Source organism: Gorilla gorilla, chromosome 7, assembly GCF_029281585.2.
Source record: "Gorilla gorilla gorilla isolate KB3781 chromosome 7, NHGRI_mGorGor1-v2.1_pri, whole genome shotgun sequence".
Taxonomy (NCBI): domain Eukaryota; kingdom Metazoa; phylum Chordata; class Mammalia; order Primates; family Hominidae; genus Gorilla; species Gorilla gorilla.
The window spans coordinates 5,286,260-5,311,662 of record NC_073231.2 but is presented as its reverse complement, the minus strand read 5'-3'; the positions used below and the strand labels follow the sequence as shown (position 1 = coordinate 5,311,662).

Here is a 25,403-nt window from a genome sequence, read left to right as displayed (position 1 = left end):
AGCCGTCCGGCCCACCCTGCCCCTACCCTGGTGTGAGCCCAGACCACCCAAATACGGCCTCAGTGCTCCTGTTTCCTCCTCTGTGAAATCAGGCTTCGCAACAGAAAATCCTCGAGTCCCTTCTAACTCGAAGGCTCTGTGAATCTTCCAGTTCTTCCTGCATCGAGGGCAGCGACTCCCACCTATTTCCTCCACATGTGGACACCTTGCGCCTGACCCGGGGTGTGAGGGAAAGGGCAGAGGAGGACCTATCAAGTATCACCAAGTTCTTCCCCTGTGCTTTATTTTATTTTATTCCTCTAAATCAAAAACCTTATGCTGTCTTCTGAGTGCATCCCACCCTTCGCAGATGCCTTTGCAAGGTGTCAAGTACGCAGTCCCCGCCAGCATCACCCGTGTTGTCACCACAAGAATCAAACAGGCACCTGAGCACCAAGCTCGGGACCTATTCCTCATTCCTCTTCCATGAAGCCCGGGATACACTAAGGACACAGTAAATCCACGTCCAGGACACCTACTGAACACATTCTCGACCTCCATAAATCCCCGACCAGGACGCCTACTAAACGCAAACTTGACCTCCGTAAATCCCTGTCCAGGATGCCTAGTGAACACACACTCAACCTTGGTAAACCATGTCCAGGACACCTAGTGAACGCAAACTGGACCTCAGGGAATCATGTCCAGGAAAATCTCGTAAATCTGCGTCCATGACGCCTACTGAATATGTACTCAGTCTCAGTAAATCCGTGTCTATGACATGACCAGAAATTCTCCTAGGAGGTGGCTTCAGGCTGGCGCCCTCCCCAGTCACAGGACCTGCCACAAAGACCATGAGACCCTCAGCCCTGGGCAGGGAACTCTGGTCCCGTTCTCCCAGGACCCCATGGCTGGCCGGCGTCCCTTCTACTGCACACACGTGCTTCCTTCTGCTGTGCTATGGAATTCGAGTGTGTCTCATGGTGTCTGATGGGCCTGGCACTGCTCTGCCCCTTCAGGGGAACTTGTGCATCTGTGTGCTGGTCCTTCGTGGGTTTTTGTTTGTTTGTTTTTTGCAATTTAGCTCTCTGAACTCTGCCCTTTTTTTCTCATTATATACCTCTTGAGAAATTTCTAACTATAATCTCCAGAAACGACCAAGAGCAGTAATTCCCAACTCTAACCCCATACTCCAAATCTCCTTCCTGCTCCATACATCCCAAGACCTCTGTCCCGCCCTGGTGTGTCTGGCTTGACACGTTTGTATGACAGCCGACAACAACCCCATATCCTACCCCACTGTGCTGGGCCCCACAATTCTCCTGTTAAGAACAGAATTGTTACGATTATGTCTGATCTATGAGGACACCGAGGCTTGGAGGCGTTAAGTGCCCTCTCTGGGTGAGGGACACACGCAGAGGACTTTGAACTTTAAGGACCTCAAAATCGGCCACTTGCTCAAAGCACATTCCTGACGTGAACAATTCCACCCTGAGACCTTTGGTGTGTGCCGCGTATGCTCAGGTAGACCCAAGAGCCTTGGGGACCAGAACGTTTTAAACACACCCCCACAAAGTGCTACAATCACGGTAATTTTTAGTCATTGAATCAACACGTTCAAGTAAGAAAACAGTCGCCACAGAAGCTTCAAGAAAATCCCCACAGGCTCATCACTGTCCTCCATCAACATGAATCCCCCATAATGGATCATGTTCTATAAACAGCGTTCTTACCTTTGTAGGAGTTTTCCTGAACACTCCCCATCTGACACATCATCACCAGCTTCACCTTCATGTAATTACAATCGATTAGTTTGCTCCGAAGTCTTTTACCATCCCGGCCACTGGGGCCCTCCCACGAGGATCTCTCCCACATCGGCTCCTCCAGGCCTCCAGTCCCCGGCTCTGAGCTCTTTCTCTTTCTCGGCGGGGGGTCCTCTGGCCCCGGCTTTTCCTGGCTTCCCCCCACGCTGTCCCCACCCCCACAGCGCAGAGGCATTTAATCCGGCTCAGGGAACACCTGGAACGCCTACGAGGCTCGCTCCGCTCCTGCCACGCAGTGCTGTGAGCCCCACCGGGATTATTACACAACCACAGCCGTCCTTGCCGGAGGAGGGCAGCTCCGCTGTGTGACGGCTCCTGTGGGTGCGGCCAGCTCTGTGTGCCAGCACCCTCATCCTTCCTCCTGGCTCACTCAGTTTAGCTCCACATGGCTCAGCTGCTGCCAGCCCCTCTGCGGCCACCCACGGCTGCCGCACACCCCCTTCAGCTCATGCCCTGGCCACGGCCACCCACGCGGTTCCAGAGAGCAGCTCCCTGTGCCACCCGGTGCTACCTGCCGCTCTCCTCCCAGCAGGAGCAGAGCCCACCGTGCCCTCCAGGAGCCAGGAGAGCAATGGGCACAGATTCCGCTTGTTTTCAGGGTTCCTGGGATCTGTTTACTCAGGTGCGGTGAGACACAGAGACAGAAATTACCATCATGGATGGAGCAGTGGAAACACACAGACCCCACACCTGGAGGCAGGGCCTGCCACAGGGCCAGGTCCACACAGGTGCACTGGGAGGGCCAGGAGGTGTGAGGGGGGTGGCCAACACGGGGAGCCCTCAATGGGATCTGGGAAGGAAGAACGGGAAAGCAGGGCCAGCAGGCTTAGGCCTGGCCAGGCTGAATGGTCCCGGGGCTCTGGGCTGTCAGCAGTCAGGAGCATGAGAGCCCACGGAGGGAGTGGTGGGCGTGGGCTCTGGAAGTCGGCTTCATGTACAGGCACGACCACAGGCGAGCCGCTCACCGTCCCCAGGAACTGGCCAGCCCAGGAAGAGCGATCCCTCCCAAGTCAGCGAGGCCCAGACATGAAAGTGTCAGAACAGGGAAAACTGACAGCATGGCTAAGACCTGCTCTGTGCCCCCGAGCGGCCCGGAGCCCAAGTGAGTTACTCACTGAGTAATGGCAGTGTGATGTGTTCATTCTCCATGACATATCCGCTCCTCCTGTGAGCTCAACCCCATTCAGTAGGGCAGGAAAACCCTGAATTAATTAATTAAAATACATTTTATTATGCAACGCCCCTGCCTGCCTTTGAACTGGAACACCACGTTTTTTCCTGCCTTCATGCTAGAATGGACACATGGGCTCTTCCTGGGCCTTCAGCTGGCTGAGCAGATCTCAGACTCATCAGCCTCATCAGCCTCATAACCACATGAGCCAATTCCTTATAACAAATCTCCTTCTATTCACACAGACATACATGACGAGATTTATATATATAAGCATGGGGTCTACATATGTGTAAACAAATACACCCACATATATCCAACGACTTCCACTTCTCTGGAGGGCCCTAATACACCTGCAAAGCCCACACGGTTACTCCGTCCACAATGTGGACATCCAAGCTGTGCTAATACACTCTCTCCACACCCATCCACAAGGCTGCCCCCCAAGTCATGGATTCCTGGACCACCACAAATCCAGCCCTGTCCAGCATCCACACAGAACACCATCCTTCCGTGAGGTAACTTCAGCCCAGAGACAACCATTCACATTTCATATATGTATATGAAACAAGCTGAGCTGGGAGGATCGCTTAAGCCCTAGAATTCAAGACCAGCCTCGGCAACATAAGGAGACTCCCCCTCTACAAAAAAAAATTATAATTAAAAAATAAAAATTAGCTGAGCAAGGTGGTGTGCACCTGTAGTCCCAGCTACTTTGGAGATTGAGATGGGAGGATAGCTTGAGCCCAGAAGGTCACTGCACACCAGCTTGAGTGACAAAATAAGATTTCTTCTCTAAAAGCAATCATACCCAAAACACTCCAAGTGACCATGACCCACACGCACCTACACTTTCACCATTATCAACATAATTATCAATACACTTCAACCATTATCAGCATAATTATCAATACATCTTCACCATTATCAGCTATCTATACACCAATAGCAAGCAATCACCCACACGTGCCTACACTTTCACCATTATCAACATAATTATCAATATATTAATAGCAAGCAGGCCTTCACAATGTCTGGATTTAGTAAGAATAACCTGGATTGGCCAGGCGCGGTGGCTTATGCTGGCAATCCCAGCACTTTGGGAGGCCAAGGCAGGTGGATCACCTGAGATCGGGAGTTTAAGAACAGCCTAACCAACACACAGAAACCCCATGTATCTACTAAAAATACAAAAAAATAGCCAGGCATGGTGGTGCATGCCTGTAATCCCACCTACTCAGGAGGCTGAGGCAGGAAAATCCCTTGAATCCAGGAGGTGGAGGTTAGTGACCAGAGATCGCGCCATTGCACTCCAGCCTGGGCAACGAGCAAAACTCTGTCTCAAAAAAAAAGAAAAAGAAAAAAAAAAAAGAATAACCGGGATAAGCATGCAGTGCCAGCTTCCCGAAGTTTCTGAAATGTGCCTCTGTAAACTCACGTCCTGCACCTCGGCAAGGCCAGCACTAAACTTCACTGGGCTTACAGTCCTGCCCTAACAGTCACCACACAACAGGACCCCACAACGTTGTCCCACCCCATCCACCCCACCCAACGTCCAAGCCCAGGGCTCCGAGAGGATCTGGCCCCAACACCTGCTAACCTGCTGTCGGTACTGCCCTCTCGCCTCCAATAACGTGAGCCGGAGGACAGAGATGGCCTCACTGTCTTCTACCCACATCACCTAGGAAGGGCCAGTATCTCTGGGATTGACTGAATTAACATCACCTCCTTCAAGACATAATCAGCAGTGGCTGTGAGGGACGTGGCTGGTGTTGCTCCCAAGTGGAAACCCTAAAAAGGACTAGAAACTGAAAACCAGAGACATCTTTCCATGCAGCTCCCTCCAAATGTGCACTTCTCATGTTTATAGGCTCCTATCTGCAGCCATCAATACACAATGGATGCTGTCATGTGACATCCATCAGTAACTACGGAATTCAAAGCAATGTTAACAGCATCGTTGATTTAACTTAAGAACATTAAGCTGGATCCCTCTCTTCAGAAGATAATTTCTGTTTGAGCTGACCCTGAAATCACTCACAGGCCATTTCTGCCTGCCACACAGCCGCTAAATTACTTGAGTGTGCATCTCATAAACTTTAGACCTTTGGCAGTCTTTGATTGTTTAATTATTTTAAAAGCCAGCGTCTGAGACATTTTCCCTTAATTAGTTACGCTTTCCTCCTACATTATTTCTCCAGGAACAGACCCCTGACATCTGATACAAGCACAGGTTCAATTCATTTCAAATTTAAACGCTTCCACTGACTATCCCCTATGCACCAAGCTCAGAGGGGTCTCTAAACTGGTAAAATGCAATCCTGATTCCCAAGGAATTCTATGCCATACCCTTAAAAAGATACACTTACACTTCACCCCCTGCTTCCTTCTTAGCAAATATCCTAACTAGTTATGTCAACTTCAGGAACTGTAGCTTTTTCATTCTCAATGCAGGGTTAAGCGTATTGGCATCTCCAGCTCCTGGGCAGAAGGTAATTACAATGGACGGTCAGAGCGGCATCAGCACTCACACCCATGCCCTCGTGGGCATCACAACCCATCAAGGCAGTGGCCCCTCAGAGTCTTCCTCCACGCATTCCTAGGGAAAGACACTGTCACGGGATGTGACACAGGAGAGAAAGCCTATCCGCCAAGACTGACACAGACCAGCCGTCTCATTTACAGACATTATGACACAGCCCGGATAACCTGTGGTTTGCTACCTAACACAGGAGAGAAAGCCTCTCTGCCAAGACTGACACAGACCAGCCGTCTCATTCACAGACATTATGACACAGCCCGGACAACCTGTGGTTTGCTACCTAGTAACTTGTTCCGTAGTAACTTGCTGCAGAGTCAGGGAACACCCACCCGGGGTTTGCCATAGCTTTTAACATGGTAGCAAAATCAACACACACCCTAGTGTGATACAGAGTAATGCATTCCATGGTAACAAGCATCCATCAGAGCCCAGGGCTTGCAATTCCCAGCCCTGGGCACCTCCCTCTATATTCCAAAACTCCTGGTCTCATTTCCCCTCAAGAAACATTTTATTTTCTTTCATTATTTGTGCATCAGTGCTTAAGATGCCTGCACATTAACCCCAACTCACACCTGAGAGAACAGTGGCCATAAATCAAGTCTCTCCAATTTGATTTATGTGCCACCTGAATACCTGTTTAGCAATGAAACTGCCACTGCTAAATAAGCAAAGCTTTGCTGGAAAGATCAATCACTGTCTTTATCTGACGCTTCTGTTTAAAAGGAGGGTATTAAAATACATAGTAAAACTATTTCTATTAGATATGGTTCATGGTTGCAAATAATCAAAGCTTCTCAGAACACAATGCACACTCCCACAAAACCATCCCAGAATAAGGTGTTGCTTAGAAATAGTTTTAATTTATTTTAAACCCAACAAACAACAGTTTTCATCAAAGACGAAGTAAGTCATAGTTTTAAAAACTATTCCCCTTTAGTGCAGAGTCTTCTTTTCAATAAAATGCCTTCCTGGAATTACTTTTAAATTTTGGGGGCAAATATTAAAACTGTCTTCCATCTCAAAATAAGAAATTCGGCATGACTTGAATAACCTCAGGGATTCATTTTCCCTCCAGAGGGGTCTGCTGTCCCTTTACCGCAATTAGCATCTCTCTCTCTCAGAATAAAGCGAGCAGGACTCATCCCAAAGAGATACGGTTAATGGGTTGGAGAAGAGAGAAGGCTTCCACCTCCAGTTTAAAGTATTATCTGGCTCACAGCCCTGACACAGCCTCCACCAACTTTCATGAAAATACCAAAAACTCGGTGCCTCTGAAAACAAGGACAGATCGTCATTTGCTGCAAGAAACAAGGAGCCGTTTCTCCCATGAAAGTGGTGCCAACCGCGCAGACGGCACCTGCCCAGCTGTGCCACACCCGGGCCAGCATGCCACACACCTGTGTCCCACCCAGATATTTGCCGTTTCAGAAACGCAGCCTGCAGCCGGCTCCCACCCATAGGACGAGGCTGACATCACCCCAGAAGCAGCTGTCCAGTTCTTCTGCCTGAACCTCTCGCCGTCCACTGGAAGATGCACGTTCTCAGAGGAGAGCAGAGACCAGCGGTGGGTGAGGACCCTGGCCCAGCTCCCTTGGCTGGCCAAGACCAAGAGCAGAAGAGCCAGGTTGTGGCCACTGGCTCAATGTGAGGAGGCACGACAGGACTGGCAGTGGGAAGCCTTCTCTGAGCAGCACAGCCACCTGGGTGGAGGATGGCTGGGTGGCAGTAGCCGTGACAGGTACAGAACAGCATCTGTAACAGCTGCGCTGCCAGCGGAGGAGTTTCCAGGGTCCTCCAGGCAGAAGGGACACGGGACCAGGACAATCCCACAGACTGTCTATGGGAAATGCCAGTGAAAGGGAGGTCTCCTCCCGTTCCAGGATGCATGGGTCATGTGAAAGCACGTGGCCACGTGGCCACAGAAATGCCCATAGACGTGCATCCACACTCAACACTGCAATAGGGAGGTCGGGTCTGTGGACACATGGACACAGAAATGGCCAAAGACACACATCCCCACTCAACACTGCAACAGGGAGGTCGGGTCTGTGGACACGTGGACACAGAAACGGCCATAGACACGCATCCACACTCTACACTGCAACAGGGAGGACGGGTCTGACCAACATTTAAATCCTGAGCCCGGGAAAGTGTGCGCCACGGAAATCAGGGGAAACAAGTCTAGAGAGCCATCTAGTCTTGGGAAAAAAAGTTACAAAAAAGATTCCTAGGACTATAAACAAAAAAGGAAGAATATGGACTGAGATGAAATCTCGCAGAAGGAGATGGAGATGGTGAGTTAAAGAAGGAAGACAAGGCAAGGATTAAATCTGCATCAAGTTGTGAAGTCACAAAGAGTCAAATGTACACTTACGTAAACCTGTGATGTGGAAGATGGAGCTGCAGGTGGAAGGTTTCCAAGAGCACCCGGGGAATGAATGGTAGGCAGTAACAAAAATGAGAGAAAGTGGGGTGAGGACCAGGATTCAGCTCACCCTGCCAAGTGCTCAGCATGAAGCAAACACACAGTAAACCCGGCCCTCATCCTCACAGGGTTTTTCGGGCAAACTGTATCTGAAAATCATTTTTCCAATTTTTTTTTTTTTAATCTTTTGAGACAGGGTTCCGATCTGTCACCCAGGCTGGTGTGCAGTCCCGCTCTGTCGCCCAGGCTGGGCAGATTGCCCAAGCACGATCATGGTTCACTGCAGCCTCTGCCTCCTGGGCTAAAGCACTCCTTGTACCTCAGCCTCCTGAGTAGCTAGGACTACAGGCGGGCACCACCACACCTGGCTAATTGTTTTTAGTAGAGATAGGGTCTCACCACGTTGCCCAGGCTGGTCTCAAACTCCTGAGCTCAAGCAATCCACTCACCTCTGCCTGCCAAAGTGCTGGGATTACAGGCGTGAGCCACTGTGCCTGCTGAATTGTTTTTAGATTTGCTTATTGTTATTATGCACACAGGATTCACAAAGCAGGCCTGAAACTCTGCTCCCTAGAAAGGGAAGCTTCTACGGTCAGTCCTTGAGCCTGGGAATGTGGATTTGGGGGCTATTCCCTGATAACAGGGGCTTCCTGTGCCTAAACTGTGCAAACATGTGGTTTACACCACACACCTGCTGTCCTGCTGGGAGCCCAGAATTTGGGTAAGTGCCAGGCAGGGGTGCCTCTGTGGGCAGAGCCCAGCACAACCCTGGGCACCGTGTCTCTCACATACTTCCTGTTGGATGACATGCGTGGTCACAGCCTGATGCTAAAGGAGCCAAGCCCCTCCTGGGACTCTGTGGGGAGCAGCTCTGGAAGCTTCCACCTGGTTTCCCTGGACCTCTCTCCTCCACATTCTCCCTCTGCTGACCATGCTCCGCATGCTTTCTCTGTAACAAATCATGGCCATCCTGCTGGGCATGAGCTCCAGGAGTCCTCCCAGTGAATCACTGAGTGGGGGTGCTCCTGGGGACCCCAATGCTAGTTATAGACATGGGGTGGAAGGGAGTTATCAAAACTGCTACCCAGGTTTCAAAGACATTTCCATTTTAAAGGCATTTCTTAGTAAAGGGAAAGATTTCGGTAGTGAGGAAATGGAAGAAAATATTCCAGACACCACAGAGAGCACAGCCACATGGCAGAGCCTTCTGTGTCCTGCAGAGCAAAGAGAGGCGGGTGGTGGGGAGCACGGCCCAGTAGCTCACACCCCACACAGGCTGGTCTTTCTGACCATCTTCCCTGGTGCAGTTTCCTCCAGGGACTTGCTGCTTCTGGGCCGGACGGATCCCGGGCACACCGGGGCCCCAACCTGTACTGGCGCAGCCTCTCCTCTTCTCAGGACCCCAGTGTGAACAGTGGACTCTGTTCTCAAGGCCACCCTGATGTTAACTGGGTGGATGGTGGCAGCAAATGCACACTGCCCAGCAGGACTTGCCTTTCCTTGGAGCTCATCAGCAGTGGGGGAGCTCATCAGCAGGGGGGACTCACAAACTCCCCCAGCTTCCCTTCCCCACTCACGCTGCCCAAAACTTAGTACTTTAGGCAAAGAAGAAAGACTGAGACACATCAGAAAGCACAAGCATCCTGCCCGTCGCGGCCTGATGCCGGCAGCTCTGTCTCAGCTATCCCAGCACCATGAGGGCACCTAGGACAGGACGGCTGTTTTTCCTTCCTATCAGTCCTACCATACTATGTGCACAACTCCTTGCTAATATATTAAACCAGTTTCAATTACAATGTCAAGTCTTTCCATTTAGGGTCAAATAATAATGTATTTTTAGATGCCAAGTACTTTTTACTCTCAAAATAGAGCAAAGCTTTGAGGCCAGATACAGTAGCTGATGCTTATAATCCATGCACTTTGGGAGGCCAAGAAGGGAGGATCACTTGAGCCCAGGAATTTGAGGCTGCAGTGAGTTCTGATCGCACCAATGCACTCCAGCCTGGGCAACACAGTGAGACCCTGTTTCAAAACAAACAAACAACAACAACAAAAAAAAACCCTACAGCACTGAAAGCTCAGTCTTCAGATTTGAATGTTTTAAAAAATAATGTTTAGATCTTTCCAATAACTCAAAAAATATGCTTTGATATCTCCAATAGCTCATAACTATATCAGTTTGTCTTCAATTCAAGCTAGTTTGTCTTACCCGTATATGTCTACATGCCTCTATGTCTAAAAAGCTATAAAAGAAAAGGATGGAACAACATTATCTTAGTTAAGAACTTAAGTTGAATAACAGGGTGGGTTAACACAATTGTCTTCCCGGAAACAAATCCACAGCAACTCCTATTTTATCTACAAGGTATCACCACAGTCTTGTTCACAAAGACAACAACACAGAAGACTGCGGTGAACACCAAGTAAAGCTGTTCAGGATCGATGCAGACACAGCATGGTACAGACACGGCATGGCACAGACACAGCGTGGCACAGGCACAGCATGGCACAGACACAGCTGTGCCTGTCTCACTGTCTTTCACTAAGAATCACACTGTACCCAGTCTACACAATCAGAAAACAGTCAAGAACTAAACGTGCATTGTTATAAAAGCCCATCTAAGCAACACAGGTTGTCAGATGACTGGTAAACCCTAATTCAACGAATGGCTTAAAAACAAATTACCAACACTCACCATTTTAAGTGGCCTTGACTGGCTGAAACCAAATAACAGAGGCATATTTTAAAACAGGAGGCTTAAATCTAAAATGTTTTGAATTTCCAGTAAGTGCAGGCACAAACACACATTTCCATGCCCCAGTCCCCTGCACACAGACCCACACAGACCAGAAAGAATGCCTTCGGAATTCAGACGAGGTTGAGATTCCAGAGATGGGGAAGGCAAAAAACTTAGGTAAATTCACTTAGATTTTACATCCGTAGCTCCCAAATTGCAGGGCTGAATATCTTCAGCTGCTCACATCATCCACAGCCCTAGACATGCAACCTACCAATAATTTGTCTCTGCACTCTACAAATTAATCATTACATATCTCAGAAAGTCATAAGGCAGTCTCATTGTCATTCAACTTGTATTTATTCATTTTGATCAACTTTACCTCACAAAAGAATACTCTGGAGGCCGGGCGCGGTGGCTGACGCCTGTAATCCCAGCACTTTAGGAGGCCGAGGCAGGCGGATCTCAAGGTCAGGAGATTGAGACCATCCTGGCCAACACAGTGAAACCCAGTCTCTACTAAAAATACAAAAATCAGCCAGGCGTGGTGGCGCACCCCTGTAATCCCAGCTACTCAGGAGGCTGAGAGAGGAGAATCATTTGAACCTGGTAGGTGGAGTGTGCAATGAGCTGAGATCGCACCACTGCACTCCAGCCTGGCAACAGAGTGAGACTCTGTCTCAACAACAACAAAAGAATACTCTGGAGACGCTGTCCAGTAACAACAATAACAAAAGAGAATCAGTCTGGGTGCACTAGCTCAGACCTGTAATTCCAGCACTTTGGGAGGCCAAGGCAGGAGCACAGCTTGAGCCCAGGAGTTCGAGAGCAGCCTGGTGATTATAGGGAGACTTCACCTCTATAAAAATTCAAAAATCAGCTGGGTGCGGTGGCGCACACCTGTAGTCTCAGCTACTTGAGGGGCTGAGGTGGAAAGATTGTTTGTGCCTGAGAAGTGGAGGCTGTAGTGAACTGTGGTTGCACCACTGCACTCCAGCCTGGGTGATGGAGTGAGACTGTCTAGAAAGAAAGGAAGGAAGGAAGGAAGGGAGGGAGGGATGGAGGGAGGGAGGGAACAATACTGATGTCCAAACCTTAGTGGGTAAAATAGGCAAAAGGGGTGACTCAAAAATCGCTTTACTATCTCCGGCCCTTCACTCCTGAAAATGTATGTGCTTCACTGGTGTTTTACTTTGAAGCAGGACAAGCTATGAAAAAGCAGTGGCTCCACAAGCTTCCTGCCTCTCACACCTTCTTCTCTTCCCAGGAAGGGTCAAACCCTAGAGAGGAGGCCCTTCCAGTACTGAGGAAGGCTATGGCCCAGGCTGTCCCCACAGGAGGCTGAGCCCTGGGTGTGCCCACCCGGGCATCAGTGCCAGGATCATCTTGGTCTCAACGCAGCTCTCTAGGAGCTCAACTCCAGGCTTCCAGACCAAATTCCCAAACCAAGATGCACGATCCGGCTGCTCGATCAACATTTTCACTTCCACTGCCCAACAAATCAGCCATTTGCCTTGAAATCACAACAAGTGGGTGACTTGGGTGCCCCTCTGCATTGACACTGGAGAAGCCTGGATTGGGTTTCTTTTTTTTTTATTTTCTTTAATATTTTTATTATACTTTAAGTTCTAGGGTACATGTGCACAACGTGCAGGTTTGTTACATATGTATACATGTGCCATGTTGGTATGCTGCACCCATTAACTCATCATTTACATTAGGTATTTCTCCTAATGCTATCCCTCAACAGGCCCCGGTGTGTGATGTTCCCCTTCCTGTGTCCAAGTGTTCTCATTGTTCAATTCCCGCTTATCAGTGAGAACATGCGGTGTTTGGTTTTTTGTCCTTGTGATAGTTTGCTGAGAATGATGGTTTCCAGCTTCATCCATGTCCCTAAAAAGGACAAGAACTCATCATTTTTTATGGCTGCATAGTATTCCATGGTGCATATGTGCCACATTTTCTTAATCCAATGGTTTCATGAGCAACATCAGCATTGGTGTCAACCTTGGGGTTTGTCATCAATTTCATGTATGTATGAAGGCACATGTAGCTTGTCTTACACTGGAAAGAATTTAAGGTAACCTACAAATACGTGGGTGGGAAAACTGGTGTGGATAGGAAAAGAGAGTGCGGAGCATCTACAATGAGGAGGACTCATGGTTAACACAGATGGAAACCACGCCCTGGGACAGATGGACGGACGGGTGAACCGACGGACCAGCAGAAAAAAGAGAGTGCGGAGAGTGTACAATGAGGAGGACTCATGGTTAACACACACGGAAACCACGCCCTGGGACAGATGGACGGACGCGTGAACTGATGGACGGACAGAGAGATGAATAGATGTGGAGATTTAACAAATGACCACACATTTGTTTCATTTTCCAAAAGCTAAGGCAAACGCATGACCAGCCGTGTGATTCGGGAATTCCAGGGGAGTGGGTGGGGGCTGTGGCAGGTGCCACCGAGACTCTGACAACAGTCTCATTCCAGCGATGGGTTTCTTTTTTTTTTAGAGATGGAGTCTTGCTCTGTCGCCCAGGCTGGAGTGCAGTGGTGCGATCTTGGCTCACTGCAAGCTCTGCCTCCTGGGCTCACACCATTCTCCTGCCTCAGCCTCCCGAGTAGCTAGGACTACAGGTGCCCGTCACCACGCCCAGCTAATTTTTTGTATTTTTAGTAGAGACGGGGTTTCACCATGTTAGCCAGGATGGTCCCGATCTCCTGACCTTGTGATCCACCCACCTCGGCCTCCCAAAGTGCTGGGATTACAGGCGTGAGCCACCCCGCCCAGCCCAGTGATGGGTTTCACAGATATTCCCTCCTCCCAAGGGAGGGCAACGCCACAGCACCATAGCGCCATCCACACAGATGCAGGGTGAGTTGCAGAAGACGTCTTCAAGACAGGGCTCTCTCTCAATTTAGGAAGAGATTTCAGAGTCTCCCAGTGGGAGGCTTTGTCTGAACCATCCTTCTCTAAGGACCTGGTGTAGACCCTCTCACAGGAACCTGTGGCAGTGTGCCCTGTGTCGATAGTTACACACAAAGTTACAGGATGGTGGAGAGTGGGGGTTGGAGAACCAGAAGATGTGACAGAAATCTACCCTCCTGACACCCCCAAGGATGAACCCTCAGACAAAGCCAAAAATCTCCCAGAAAGTAACTGTAGGTCTATTTCCAGCCCCACAGATCTGCACCACACAGAAAGGTCCCAGGAATTTACACTGGTATATCATTAAAACAGGAGTATCACACACCAGGTTTAGTCATGAACCCTCTCAGCACAGAAGCATCCACAGAACATGCAGCCTTGAGCTATAAAACTTCTTTATGTCTCCACATTAAACTGGCTGTAAACCACAAACCTAGATAAATACGTACATTAACCTGCTCTGGGGTTAACAGGGCCACCATCTGTAACCGTGCAATCCTTGCTCTGCACACAAGTGCCTGGCCCAGAACGGATGGGGGCTGACCCTGCTTCATTCAGAGGCTGCATTTTCCCCAGGGGGTCACATTTTTCCACTCAGCACAAAGAGAGCATCCATGCTAGAAGCAAGCCTCATGAAATGAAAGACCTGTGCTCCCAACACTATTGATCCACACCCCCTTGTTCTAGCAGGAATTAAATAGCATGACCAATTTTCTAATAAAGGCATTTCCAGATTATGAAATGAAGTCCTTTCAAGCATATGAGGAACGTGGCTTTTTTTCTCTTTAGCTGGTGCAGAGGGAGAGAGGATGCAGGAAAAGAGCGCCCCAGCCCATGGAAGGTGGCGCTGGGTCATTAGAGGCGGGTCTCAGGGGAGGCTCGGGGGCGTCTGCCTTCGCTTCCTCCCTCCAGCTCAGCCCTGACTTTGCTTTTGCTGTTCTCTGCGTGAATCACATTGTAAGAATTCTGTTCGCACAACCTGAGTGCTTTTTGGAAAGAGAAAAGGTATTATAAATAATTTTAGTATCTGGGTAAAAAGAAATTTACTTGTAGTATTTGGTCTTTCAAAGAAATGAGATCTCGTATTTAATCTTGTGTGTGTAAATACCACTCCCTGACCTCCTGAAAACAGGTAACCAATCCACGCGTGGAGATTTCCCACTTATTTTAGCAGCAAACCTGTCTGAGGTGCCTGCATGTCTCAGTCCCGGGGCTCCGGGGGCCGTGCCCACAGCCTCCTCATCTTTCGGCTCCCACGTCAGGGTTCCCGGTCCACACCGTGCTGTTCTGCATCATATGTGACCGGAAAGTCACATGTGGATAATTCAGGACTTATTCAGGGTCATATGGTATCACATACTGACTTAGCGCAAACCTGTATCTGAGGCACAGCTGTGGGACAATGAAGTCACAGGTACCTCTGGATCTGTTTTCTCTTCTGCAAAATGCAGACACATTTTCTATCTCACAGCAAAGTTACAGGACTAGTCAAGATGAATGTGAAAGCACCTTATAAACTGGAAAGCATTATAAAAAGGCATGTAACATCCACTATTAGTATAAGAATTCAAAGTAACAATGTCATTGTCTACATAGCTTTAGGAATCCTATGCCAGGGAGGTGTGGCACTGATGAAGTCAAGACTCATTTCAACACATACACTCAGGCCAAACTCTCACTGCCACCAGCTATTGCGAACTGTTGTCCTTTGAGACAGGGCTGTAGGAGAGAATGCAAACTTGGCCACTGATTTTCATTTATTTGTCCATCATGAAATTAAAAGCTCTTTAAAACCTTTAGCTCATAAGAAATCTAGGGGATTTACAATTACCAAACAGAACCTTTCCTAACATTTCAACAATGGTGTCCCTCTGCCGTTTTGAACTAAACCTCCAAACTGCTCCAGTGGCTACTCTGTTTCAACAGCTCTACATGCAGAAACATTAATAAAGTATAATTAGGTCTGCCAACCTGTAGGCTTCTAAAATCCTACCTTGTAATACAAATATACTCAACATCCAAATATAAATCACAAAAAATATTTGCTCAACCTATGTAGATTTTTAAAAATGAAGCACTCTGTTACAAAGGTTACATTTCAATCCAATATTTCTTTTTGCCAATGCACAACTAAACAACTCGCCACCCTGCAGAAAGCACACAGCAACTGCAGCTACTGAGGGGAACGACCACAGGAAGGTTACACAGAGAGGAAGGTGTGCGCCATGGTGCGGGGAGCCGGCTCCATAGAGAGGAAGGTGGGCACCACAGTGTGGGGAGCCGGCTACATAGAGAGGAAGGCGGGCACCATGGTGCGGGGGACAGCTCCACAAAGAGGAAGGTGGGCACCATAGTGCAGGGGTCAGTTCCACAGAGAGGAAGGTGGGCACCACGGTGCGGGGAGTCGGCTCCACAGATAGGAAGGTGGGCACCACGGTGCAGGAGCCGGCTCCAGTGAGCTGGAGACAACTTGTGGCTGCCAAGAACTCACAACTCCATGGCAGCAGCTTGAAACTGGACCACAGAAATTGGCAAACACTAGAACGAGGCCTCCCCACCCACCCTCTCACTCAGCATCGGAAAGTCAGTTGATAAACACGGACCAGCACATTGCTGCGGGGACCTGATTTCAGAGTGAGGAGTTTCCATTACGTATTTGCAAATAAGCAACCATCAGTTCCACAAACACAGGGAAGTCACGTGAAACCTTTCCACCCAACTTTTATACATAACCTGTTTCACAGTCATTTTACATTCATTGTCAATTAGAAACATAATGTATCTCAAAAACTAAACATAGTACTCCCACATGCTTGATCTATTTGAGGTTTCATTATTCACTTGTTATTATCAAAGTCTGCATGGGTAATTACTGCTGCCATATTGCAAAATCAATTCATTCTTGAAACTTCTAATTATTCTTGGCAGTAGAATGGGCTGTCTCCTGAAAAATTCAGGATAAAGGCTGTGTGAGGCAGCTAAGCCCGAAGTCAGAACCCCAGCCAATTGTGCAGCCTAAAGAAAAGAATGTATTACGCTTACAACTGTGTAACTTAATTTTCCCAAATGTCATTGCAATTCTGAAGTGAAGGTCATTAATAATCAAGGGAAGGAAGCCAGATCTTCTAGGAACTGAACAGCTCCCAACGTTTTCCCTGCTTAGATCTCACTGTCAGGGAAATGTGGATTCGATGGAAGGTGGCTTCTGATGTGTTCTCCAGCATCCTTCCAACATACATTATACACATATCCTTCCAACATTCTCCAGCATCCTTCCAACATTCTCCAGCATCCTTCCAACATACATTATACCCACATCCTTCCAACATTCTCCAGCATCCTTCCAACATACATTATACACGCATCCTTCCAACATTCTCCAGCATCCTTCCCACATACATTATACATGCATCCTTTCAACATACATTATACATGCATCCTTCCAACATTCTCCAGCATCCTTCCAACATACATTATACACACATCCTTCCAACATATGTTATACACGCAGCCTTCCAACATGTTATACACACGTCTTTCCAACATACATTATACACGCATCCTTCCAACATTCTCCAGCATCCTTCCAACATTCTCCAGCTTCCTTCCAACATTCTCCAGCATCTTTCCAACATATATTATACAAGCATCCTTCCAACATTCTCCAGCATGTTTCCAACATACATTATGCATGCACCCTTCCAACATATGTTATACACATATCCTTCCAGTGTACGTTATACATGTGTCCTTCCAACATATACACGCATCCTTCCAAGATTCTCCAGCATCCTTCCAAGGTACATTACATACGCATCCTAAGAGACAGAGTCCATAAAGGAAAACGCACCACTTAGGCCATCTCATCTCTTCACCATGGAGCCAAAGTTCTCACCCCTACAGTTGGGTCAAAAATACTAAAGCAACTGTAAGAGGTTTCTGTTGCTAGGAGGAACACCTGGCTATAAAACTTTAGGCGGGTTCACTTTGCCCCAGAAAACAGCGACTCGTCATGAAAGGACGTTTGTGAAGAAGTCACTCCTTAAATGAGGATTCCAGCTCCATGCAGGAATGGGCAGGTGTCTGCGACTATTTTAACTGCAGGATGCCTTGAGTTCCACCAGAAACTCGACAGCCCAAGTCCAGCAGCAAGTGGGCCTGCCTTCAGCCCAAACGTGGTGGCGCGTCCAGGACACCGCGCCCAAGGCCTGCTCTGCTTGGCGATCCTTTTTATAGCCCGCTAACCAAAAAAAAGGTGCTAAGGACGGAACCCCCTGCAAGGACACCAATCCTAGTAAAAGATGGTGCTGGATTCAAGCCAGAGGCAGCTGCAAAAATCCAGACACCTGAGACGTCCACTCTTCCCTGAGTCACTCCACCTTCCTGTGTATCTCAGCTTCAACGCTCACTCCAGGTAGGCTGCAAACCAAAGGCCTGTGAAAGGCCAATCAGGGGTCACCAAAGCAAGAAAACGGAAGAATGCTTGGAAATAAAGACAGGCATAAATGTGCTTTGGGTTTTTATTTAAAGGCTTAAAAGCCACATATGCATTCACGTTTGTGCCTTCATGAAAAGGATGGTCTCCTTGGTCACATTCTCCCCCACGAACAAACACACTTTTCTGAGAACAAGCAGCTGAACAAGACCATATGGGAAAGTAACCAATGGAATTCCCTCTGACGCTTCACAGCATTGCCTAAAATCATCACAAATAATCAAAATTGCAAGAGAAAACGATAGGATATTTATCTTTCACAAGCAGCCATGTTTAATTCAGAAACATGACATGTATAAAGTTAATGGAGTATAAAGTATTTCTAAAATAAGTAAAAACCAAACGAGAAAAAAGTGACGATTCATCCCAAAGTTAATCTTCTTTCTAATTGTGGTCAAGCACCGGTAATGCAGAATCCGCCATGGTGATGCTGCCTAAGTGCCCAGTTTGGAGCATTTGCTACATTCTCACGGCCGGGCAGCCGTCCCCACCCTCCATCTGCAGAAGTCGTTTCGTCTACCAAAACGGAAACTTGGTGCCCATTCCAAAGTTAATCTCCTTAATGAGAAACTGCAAAAACTCTTCCACAAAACCATTAAGGTAGAAGAAAATTACAGTCGCCCTTACAAGGACCTTTATATGCCACTGAAATGCAAAAGCAATCACCAAGAACCTCCGCTGTGTTGAGGTCTGAAGACATTTCCAAACAAGATCTCCTAAATCATGAAGCAGCTTTGGACATACTGGAGTGAACTATTTGCTAAAAGCTAGAATTCTCCCCATCTTTCCATTCTGCATGGACTTACACTTTTAAGAGTTATAATCTCAACCTACACCTCTCTCTTCTCTGGAGCCACTCCTTCCCTTATCCACACCGAATATTAAAGCCTACGGTCTTCCACAGCTGACATGACAGTGAAACATTCTATAACGTAAAAATAATTTTGAGGAAATTGCCCGGCTAATGTCCTCTGCACTGAGGCCCCAGTGGAAGGCAGCTCTCTTGGTTCTACAGATTGATTACTTGGGGTCTCATGAAAAGTAAATAAAACTACTTCAGTTGGCAATGTTTTCCAAATTAACTTAAAACCATTTACAGAACAAATTGTCAAAAAAAAAAAAGACAAGGAAAATTCATTTCCATACTTAAGACCCACTGAGATGTCTGCAGTACAGTAGTTAGCTTTTAACTTATTTTATCGTTATTCCTGATGTTTCTTAGAGTAATGATTCACCTGAATCAGGAAAATTAATTTCTTTTAAAAAATTGTGTGATGCTGACTTTGATGGACACAGTTGCAAAAATCTTTGTTTTTGCACATGTGACTTTTTCATATATTTTTACTCATAACCAAGACTTCCAGAAAATAAAAAGTGGCTCAAAAATATCTGACACACTCAACAAGCTTCCCTGTAAGCAGATATGCTCAAACTCGTAGCTGAGACACACTTGACTGGGTAAAAGAAAACAAAACAGTGACAGTTCCACATTCTCAAGAAGAGTTCTATCAGTAATGTCATCCATCCATGCACATAATTAATAAAGATTGTATTTTTCTCAATACACCTGGTGTTTTACTCTGGAATGTATAATACAGACAATGTCGGCTACTGAGATACCATCATTCTTAGTGGTGAGTCAACAGTAAACCCCAAAAAATTAAATTCTTCTAATTACCATAGAAGAGTCTTTGTAATTACCTTGTTATAGCTAGAAAACAAGTAAGAAAATGTCAGCAAACCTCTGTTTCATACCCAACTAAAATATCCTGGGACACAAATACATACTTGACAGCACACGATTGCTTTTAGAAATGAATCAGCTTGCAGAGCCCCTCACACGAAAGAGGCATCTTCTCTATACTTTCCTCAGGACTTGCAATTTCTTTGATAAAAATAAATCAAAAATATTGCAGGAGGAAAACAAAAATGCAGATCCATATCCACAGGATAACAAGCCCTGACTGATTCTTTTTTCCCCTTAATTGTACGATAACAAAGTTTTTTTTAGACCTTCTTTTTCTCCGTCATTGTTTCCTTAAAAGTCAGGCAAAACACTTCCTCACAACCACCAGCCACACACGCCTATCCTGCCATGAGAAATTACACAGAGATGCATCTCCCACTTCAAAACATTCATGCCCGTGTTTTATTCACTGAGACCTTGGGGGTTTTAAGAACATAACATCTAGCCGATTCCCACCCTGATCACAAAGAAAGGCCTTGACTGCAAACAGATTCCAAATACATTTCTCTCTAGCCAATGAGAACGGTGATTTTCTTTAATAAATAAGTATAATTAGCAAAATAAACAACTTTGAAACCAACAAACTCAAGTTTATAAGACAAACAGTTTCCCTTAAAAACGCAGGACAACAATCATCTATTAATAACTCTATTTCCTCTGTCAAATAAAAACAGATCTCTGGGCTCAGCTCATAACTCACCACAGAACTAAATATCCTGTTTTCAGGTCTTACAGTTAGTTAATATGCAATCTTGCACTAAAAACAACCCACAAAATAAAAATGCACAAAATATCTAAATTAGGTAATCACACTTCTCAGTTTTGCCACTGATACGAAACATATAATCTCAAATCAGAAGAATGCAATGTATTTACCTGTATTCCTGTCTGGTAAGATACAGCAATGCTTCTGCAGAATGCCAGGCAAAACCTGTTTTAAAACAAATAAATAAAATACATTTGTTATCATTCGCGTGGAGGAAGACATCTCTTTAACTGTTGCGAGTGTTTCTTCTAATAAGGTCGTTCGATGTTGCACAAAGTCAGCGTGCCCAGAATGGCCTAACAAATTAAACGGTACAGAAAAATCTTGATGACACACGTTTTTCATTGAAAAGGTTAATCAGGTGAGTGTGATTATCATCTACGCCGTTTCTGGAATGGGAATGCAGCCGGGTTTAATGGATGCCCCTAATGGGCCATCAGGGTCTTGAAAGCTGTACTCCAGGGGCTCCCACAATAAGGTAAATGGACCCACCAATTTTTGTGATGGCTTTTAAAATATTAGGCGCAATTAGAGCCTGGAAATGGAGGGCTGTTGGAACATTGTGCTGGGTCTTCCGGAGTCTGAGTTTCCATCAAGGGTGAATCACAAAGAAAAATGTGAAAGTAAGGGCTGTATTTACATTCATACTTCAGTAGTAAAATGGGAAGAAAATATCTTATTTGGTAAGTGAAGGAGAGGTGAAAATAACAGAGAATGGCTTTCCCAAGAATCAGCAACATAAAACAAATTGCAAAGCACACACTCCGGTAACGTGCAGCTGAAGAGATGTCTGTGGGAAATGTGTGATTATCTTTCTAAATTCAATTAGAGGAAAAGCTGAACTTTCATCCTAAATACTCCACATGACGAACTTGCAGCCATTCCTCAGCCCTCCATGCAGACAGCATCTACAAGCCTCTGCTTATTACCTGTTCTAGGGCAATTGACTCAGGAGAAAGGGTGAATAGAGGCTGTTGCAAAGAAACACCAGTCATACGTTTGCCCTCGATCGACTTTCAGTCTGGCTGAGTATAGAGCAGGCTCTCATAAATGCAATGGATGAAACCACAAGAGATGATCTGGAATAACCACTCCTTTCTCCTCCATTCCCCCTCTCCCCACCATTTCTTCTATATTGAAAAAAGAACAATTCTCTCCCAAATATAATCAATTGCAAACAAGACAGTATTACCAATTTTCAACTCTGTGCAAATCAACAGAGACAGAAAATAAAACAATAATGAGCTTTAGTACCTAGCAAATGCTGTGCAAAATGTGGAATTAAAAGTTCAATCACAAGCTTCTCATGTGCACAGAGCTGACTGTGTGGCTGAGGCAGAGAACAATCCCCGGTGAGACAATCGGGGCAGGGAGGCGCTAAGCCTTCTGATAACCATGGGGTCAGATGCTGGCCCAGTGCCACGTGGAAGCTGTCGGTATTTTTCATCAGTGCAGTCTGAGCCTATAGGGTCGTATCTGACACTGTTTCCCTGATGAGCTCCTAGCCCCCATGCCCAAGTGCAAGAACACACACACACTCAAGTCCCGGGGTTTGACGCCTTCGAGGACTCCTCGCAGATCTGCCCTCTGTCTCATTCCACAGCCTAGCCCATTCACTCACCTTTTCCAGCACTTTCCAAAGTGCCTCAGGGATCAAGGCCAGGCCTCAGAACCCGCCCCCTCAGGAGGGATTCAATGATCCACCAGGTCTGAAAAGGCTACTGCCTCCACACCCCACGTGGAGATCAGAGACACACGTTTCCACAGGGAGGCTCCGCCACGTCCTTCCCTAAACTAAGTTGCCCACAGAATACTTTTCTGTGCCAACTTCCCATTAACAGCCAGAGGGGAAACGCTGACCTAGTCAGCTGCAGACACCACCTAAGGGATCTCTTCCCTCACGGTCTCCTCCCGGCTGAAATCATGAGCTGCTCCGCTGGGTGCTGCTCCTAAGGAGGGGCTGCCCATAGGTGAGCCCCATGCACGTCCACAGTGGAACTTGGGGCCCTGCCCCGGCATCCCCAGCACCGACCGTTAGCTCCAGACTAACGCGAGTACAGGCAACCCCATTCCACAGACTTGTCTTGAAGAAGCGGGAATAAAGTCTCAATCAATCAAATCAGAGCATGGGACTCTATCACCATCGCTGCCCTTTCGTGGTCTCAGCCACATCTCTATCACTTGCAGTGGCGACAGCATTGGAAAGGGCCACGAGAGGTCACGAGACATGCGTGTGAGGTCAGTAGGACACGTGCTTGGGGGCGGGAGGGTGGGGCTGGGACCCCAAGTTATGGTCTGCCGCAGCAGGACCAGCCCTGGGTGTCACCTCCATGGGAGCCGGCACCCCCCTCAACTGCCACAGCTCCCGTGACCACCCCTCCAAACCCTGGATTCTGACGATACACATAACCAGAGAACCGGGGGTGCTCACGGGAGGCCCATATCCTGCCTCCGGGACTCCTTTAGGGTCAGGGACAGGCAGGGCCCTCACTCCACAGAACTGCAAACCTCAGACCTCATCCCTGGACTCAGGCGATCAGACCTCACGCATGACACAATTGCATCTGCCAGGGCCTGTTTTATGCCGTCTCTGTTCGATTTGAAAAAGGGTTGTGGGGGAGGAAATCGCTTGAGAGTCACCAGTCCAGATGCATGGTATGACTAATGATCCCACAAGCCAGTCATGGGGTTCCCGGGGCAGCTGTGCACTGTCCATTCTCATGGAGCCAAGTACGCCTGACCCCTGGGGTCCTTCCAGCCTCTCACTCTCCCCAGGAGACAGCCCCTAGCAGCACCGACCAGCAGAGCCACTCACTGCACCCTGGGAATTCGTCGGATGGTCCCACAAACACAGTGCCCACCCTGCGGCTCCCACAGAGCTTTCCTTGAACCCGCCAGGTAGCTCTTTTTACTTGAGGATCCAAGACAAATCATCAACCTTCCAGGGTAGAATCCACGTGTGACTTCCCTAAAGGCAGACAATCTGTGTTCGAAAAAGGCGCTCATCCCTAACGTTGACAGCATCCTCCCCGCCACAGTCACAGGCAGGATAGTGCATTAAATCCAGACCAGCCACGGCCTCTGGAAGGCTGAGCACACGTCGTTTGCCGCAGCGGCTCTGGCTGGAGCAGGAAGGCAGGACCGTTAATAGGTTTATTTCTTCCTCTCTGAAGGATTTACAGAAGGCCGCAGAGGAGAATGAAATTATCCTTATTGCCCAAAGGCACTTTTAAAAGTTCAATTCCACACAACCTGCCTGTTCTACGACAGCGTTTAGCAGCTGAGAAAGATCAGGAGGCGTGAGTTCTGCCTACCACGGGTGCCGGGGCCACAAAATATACTCAGCGGTCACCCCGAGGTGTCTGTCCACACCCACCCAGCTGCGAGCACTGACACGTGTTCCCGAAATACTGATTTCTAACCCCTCCGTGGCATCAGCCTGAGCAGGGCCCTCCTCATCTGAGGAAACCAGAATCACAGAACGTGGAGAGGAAGCACCCCCGGGTCAGTGACCGCACGTCCACTGGGGCCGTCACATGCAGCCATGTAATTTTTTTGAGACAGTCTTGTTCTATCGCCCAGGCTGGAGTGCAGTGGTGCGATCCCAGCTCACTGCAACCTCCACCTCCTGGGTTCAAGTGATTCTTCTGCCTCAGCCTCCCTAGTCACTGGGATTACAGGCATCTGCCACCACACCTGGCTAATTTTTATATTTTTAGTAGAGATGGGGTTTTGCCACATTGGCCAAGCTGGTCTCAAACTCCTGAACTCGAGCAATCCACCCATCTTGGCCTCCCAAAGTGCTGGGATTACAGGCATGAGCCATCACGCCTGGCCAGCAATGTAATTTTAATTAATGAAAATCAGTTAAAACCTGAAATCTGGGTGCCCGGTCACACTGTCCACACACCACATGCTCACAGGCTACGTGTGGCCAGTGGCCTCGTCATATGCGGTGGATGTCAGACACGTGACTGATTTTCAGATGAAGAAACTCGGCCCCAGCTAGGGTTCCCGACACCCCACCGGCGTCCTCTCTCTCCACTCAGGGCCTGGACCACGTGTGTCCCCTGCGTACAGAGGCCCAGGCCCGGCCACGCCTCTTCCTCACCCTCCCTGATGCCCCCGGTGCAGCTCCGCCCTCCAGGGGAACAGAGGGTCCCTGACGAATGTGAGTCTGAGCTGGGGAAGTGTTCCTGTGGAACGCGTCAGTCTGCTGCGGCTGCAAAACAAGCACCATAAGTCAGGTGACTTAACAGAAATGTGACGACTTGGTTTCCCCCAAGACTCTATTTCCAAATAAGGTCATGTCTGGAGGCGCTGGGCTCCATCACACACTTTTTGGGAATCACGATTCAGCCATAGTATCACCAGGGGTGCGGGCGGGAGAGCGTGGCGTCCTCCCTGGCCGTGCCGTTCACCGAGTCACTAAGCTCTTGGTCTCAGTGGCCCCATGTACAGAGTGGAGGAATAACACTCATACCAAGCAGGGGTCCAGCAGTAGAAACAAGCTGCCTTGCGATGACGTCCTATGGAAAGTAATCTGACACTGGCAGCTGCTGTATTCTGAGATGGTGACCATCGTTACTAGATCTCCACAAGTCATAGCTACAAAAATACACAGGCCTGTTGTGGCTGATTTTATGGACACAGCCTTGCACATGTATTGAGCTGACATCACAGCCTTCAAAGGTGCTGCCGGGGGGCTCTGCAGTTATTTCTACCGCCCCTCCCTGCTCTCGAACTCATGTTTGAACCAGTGGGCAGGATGCCTACAACTCG

General features: G+C 47.9%; 1 protein-coding gene across 5 annotated transcripts in view; it reads right to left on the bottom strand.

The window, feature by feature from the left end:
- Positions 1-25,403, bottom strand: part of DLGAP2 (DLG associated protein 2) — a 968,326-nt gene that overhangs the window by 762,862 nt on the left and 180,061 nt on the right. For 3 of the 5 annotated variants that reach the window (XM_055347993.2, XM_063709014.1, XM_055347996.2), the window contains one exon: positions 20,732-20,786. In XM_055347993.2, coding sequence (XP_055203968.2) covers positions 20,732-20,786 — 55 coding nt within the window. Of the gene's footprint in view, positions 1-1,712; positions 5,554-20,731; positions 20,787-25,403 lie in introns of those variants that run through there. The other 2 variants (XM_019032744.4, XM_055347992.2) reach the window with 1 other exon arrangement.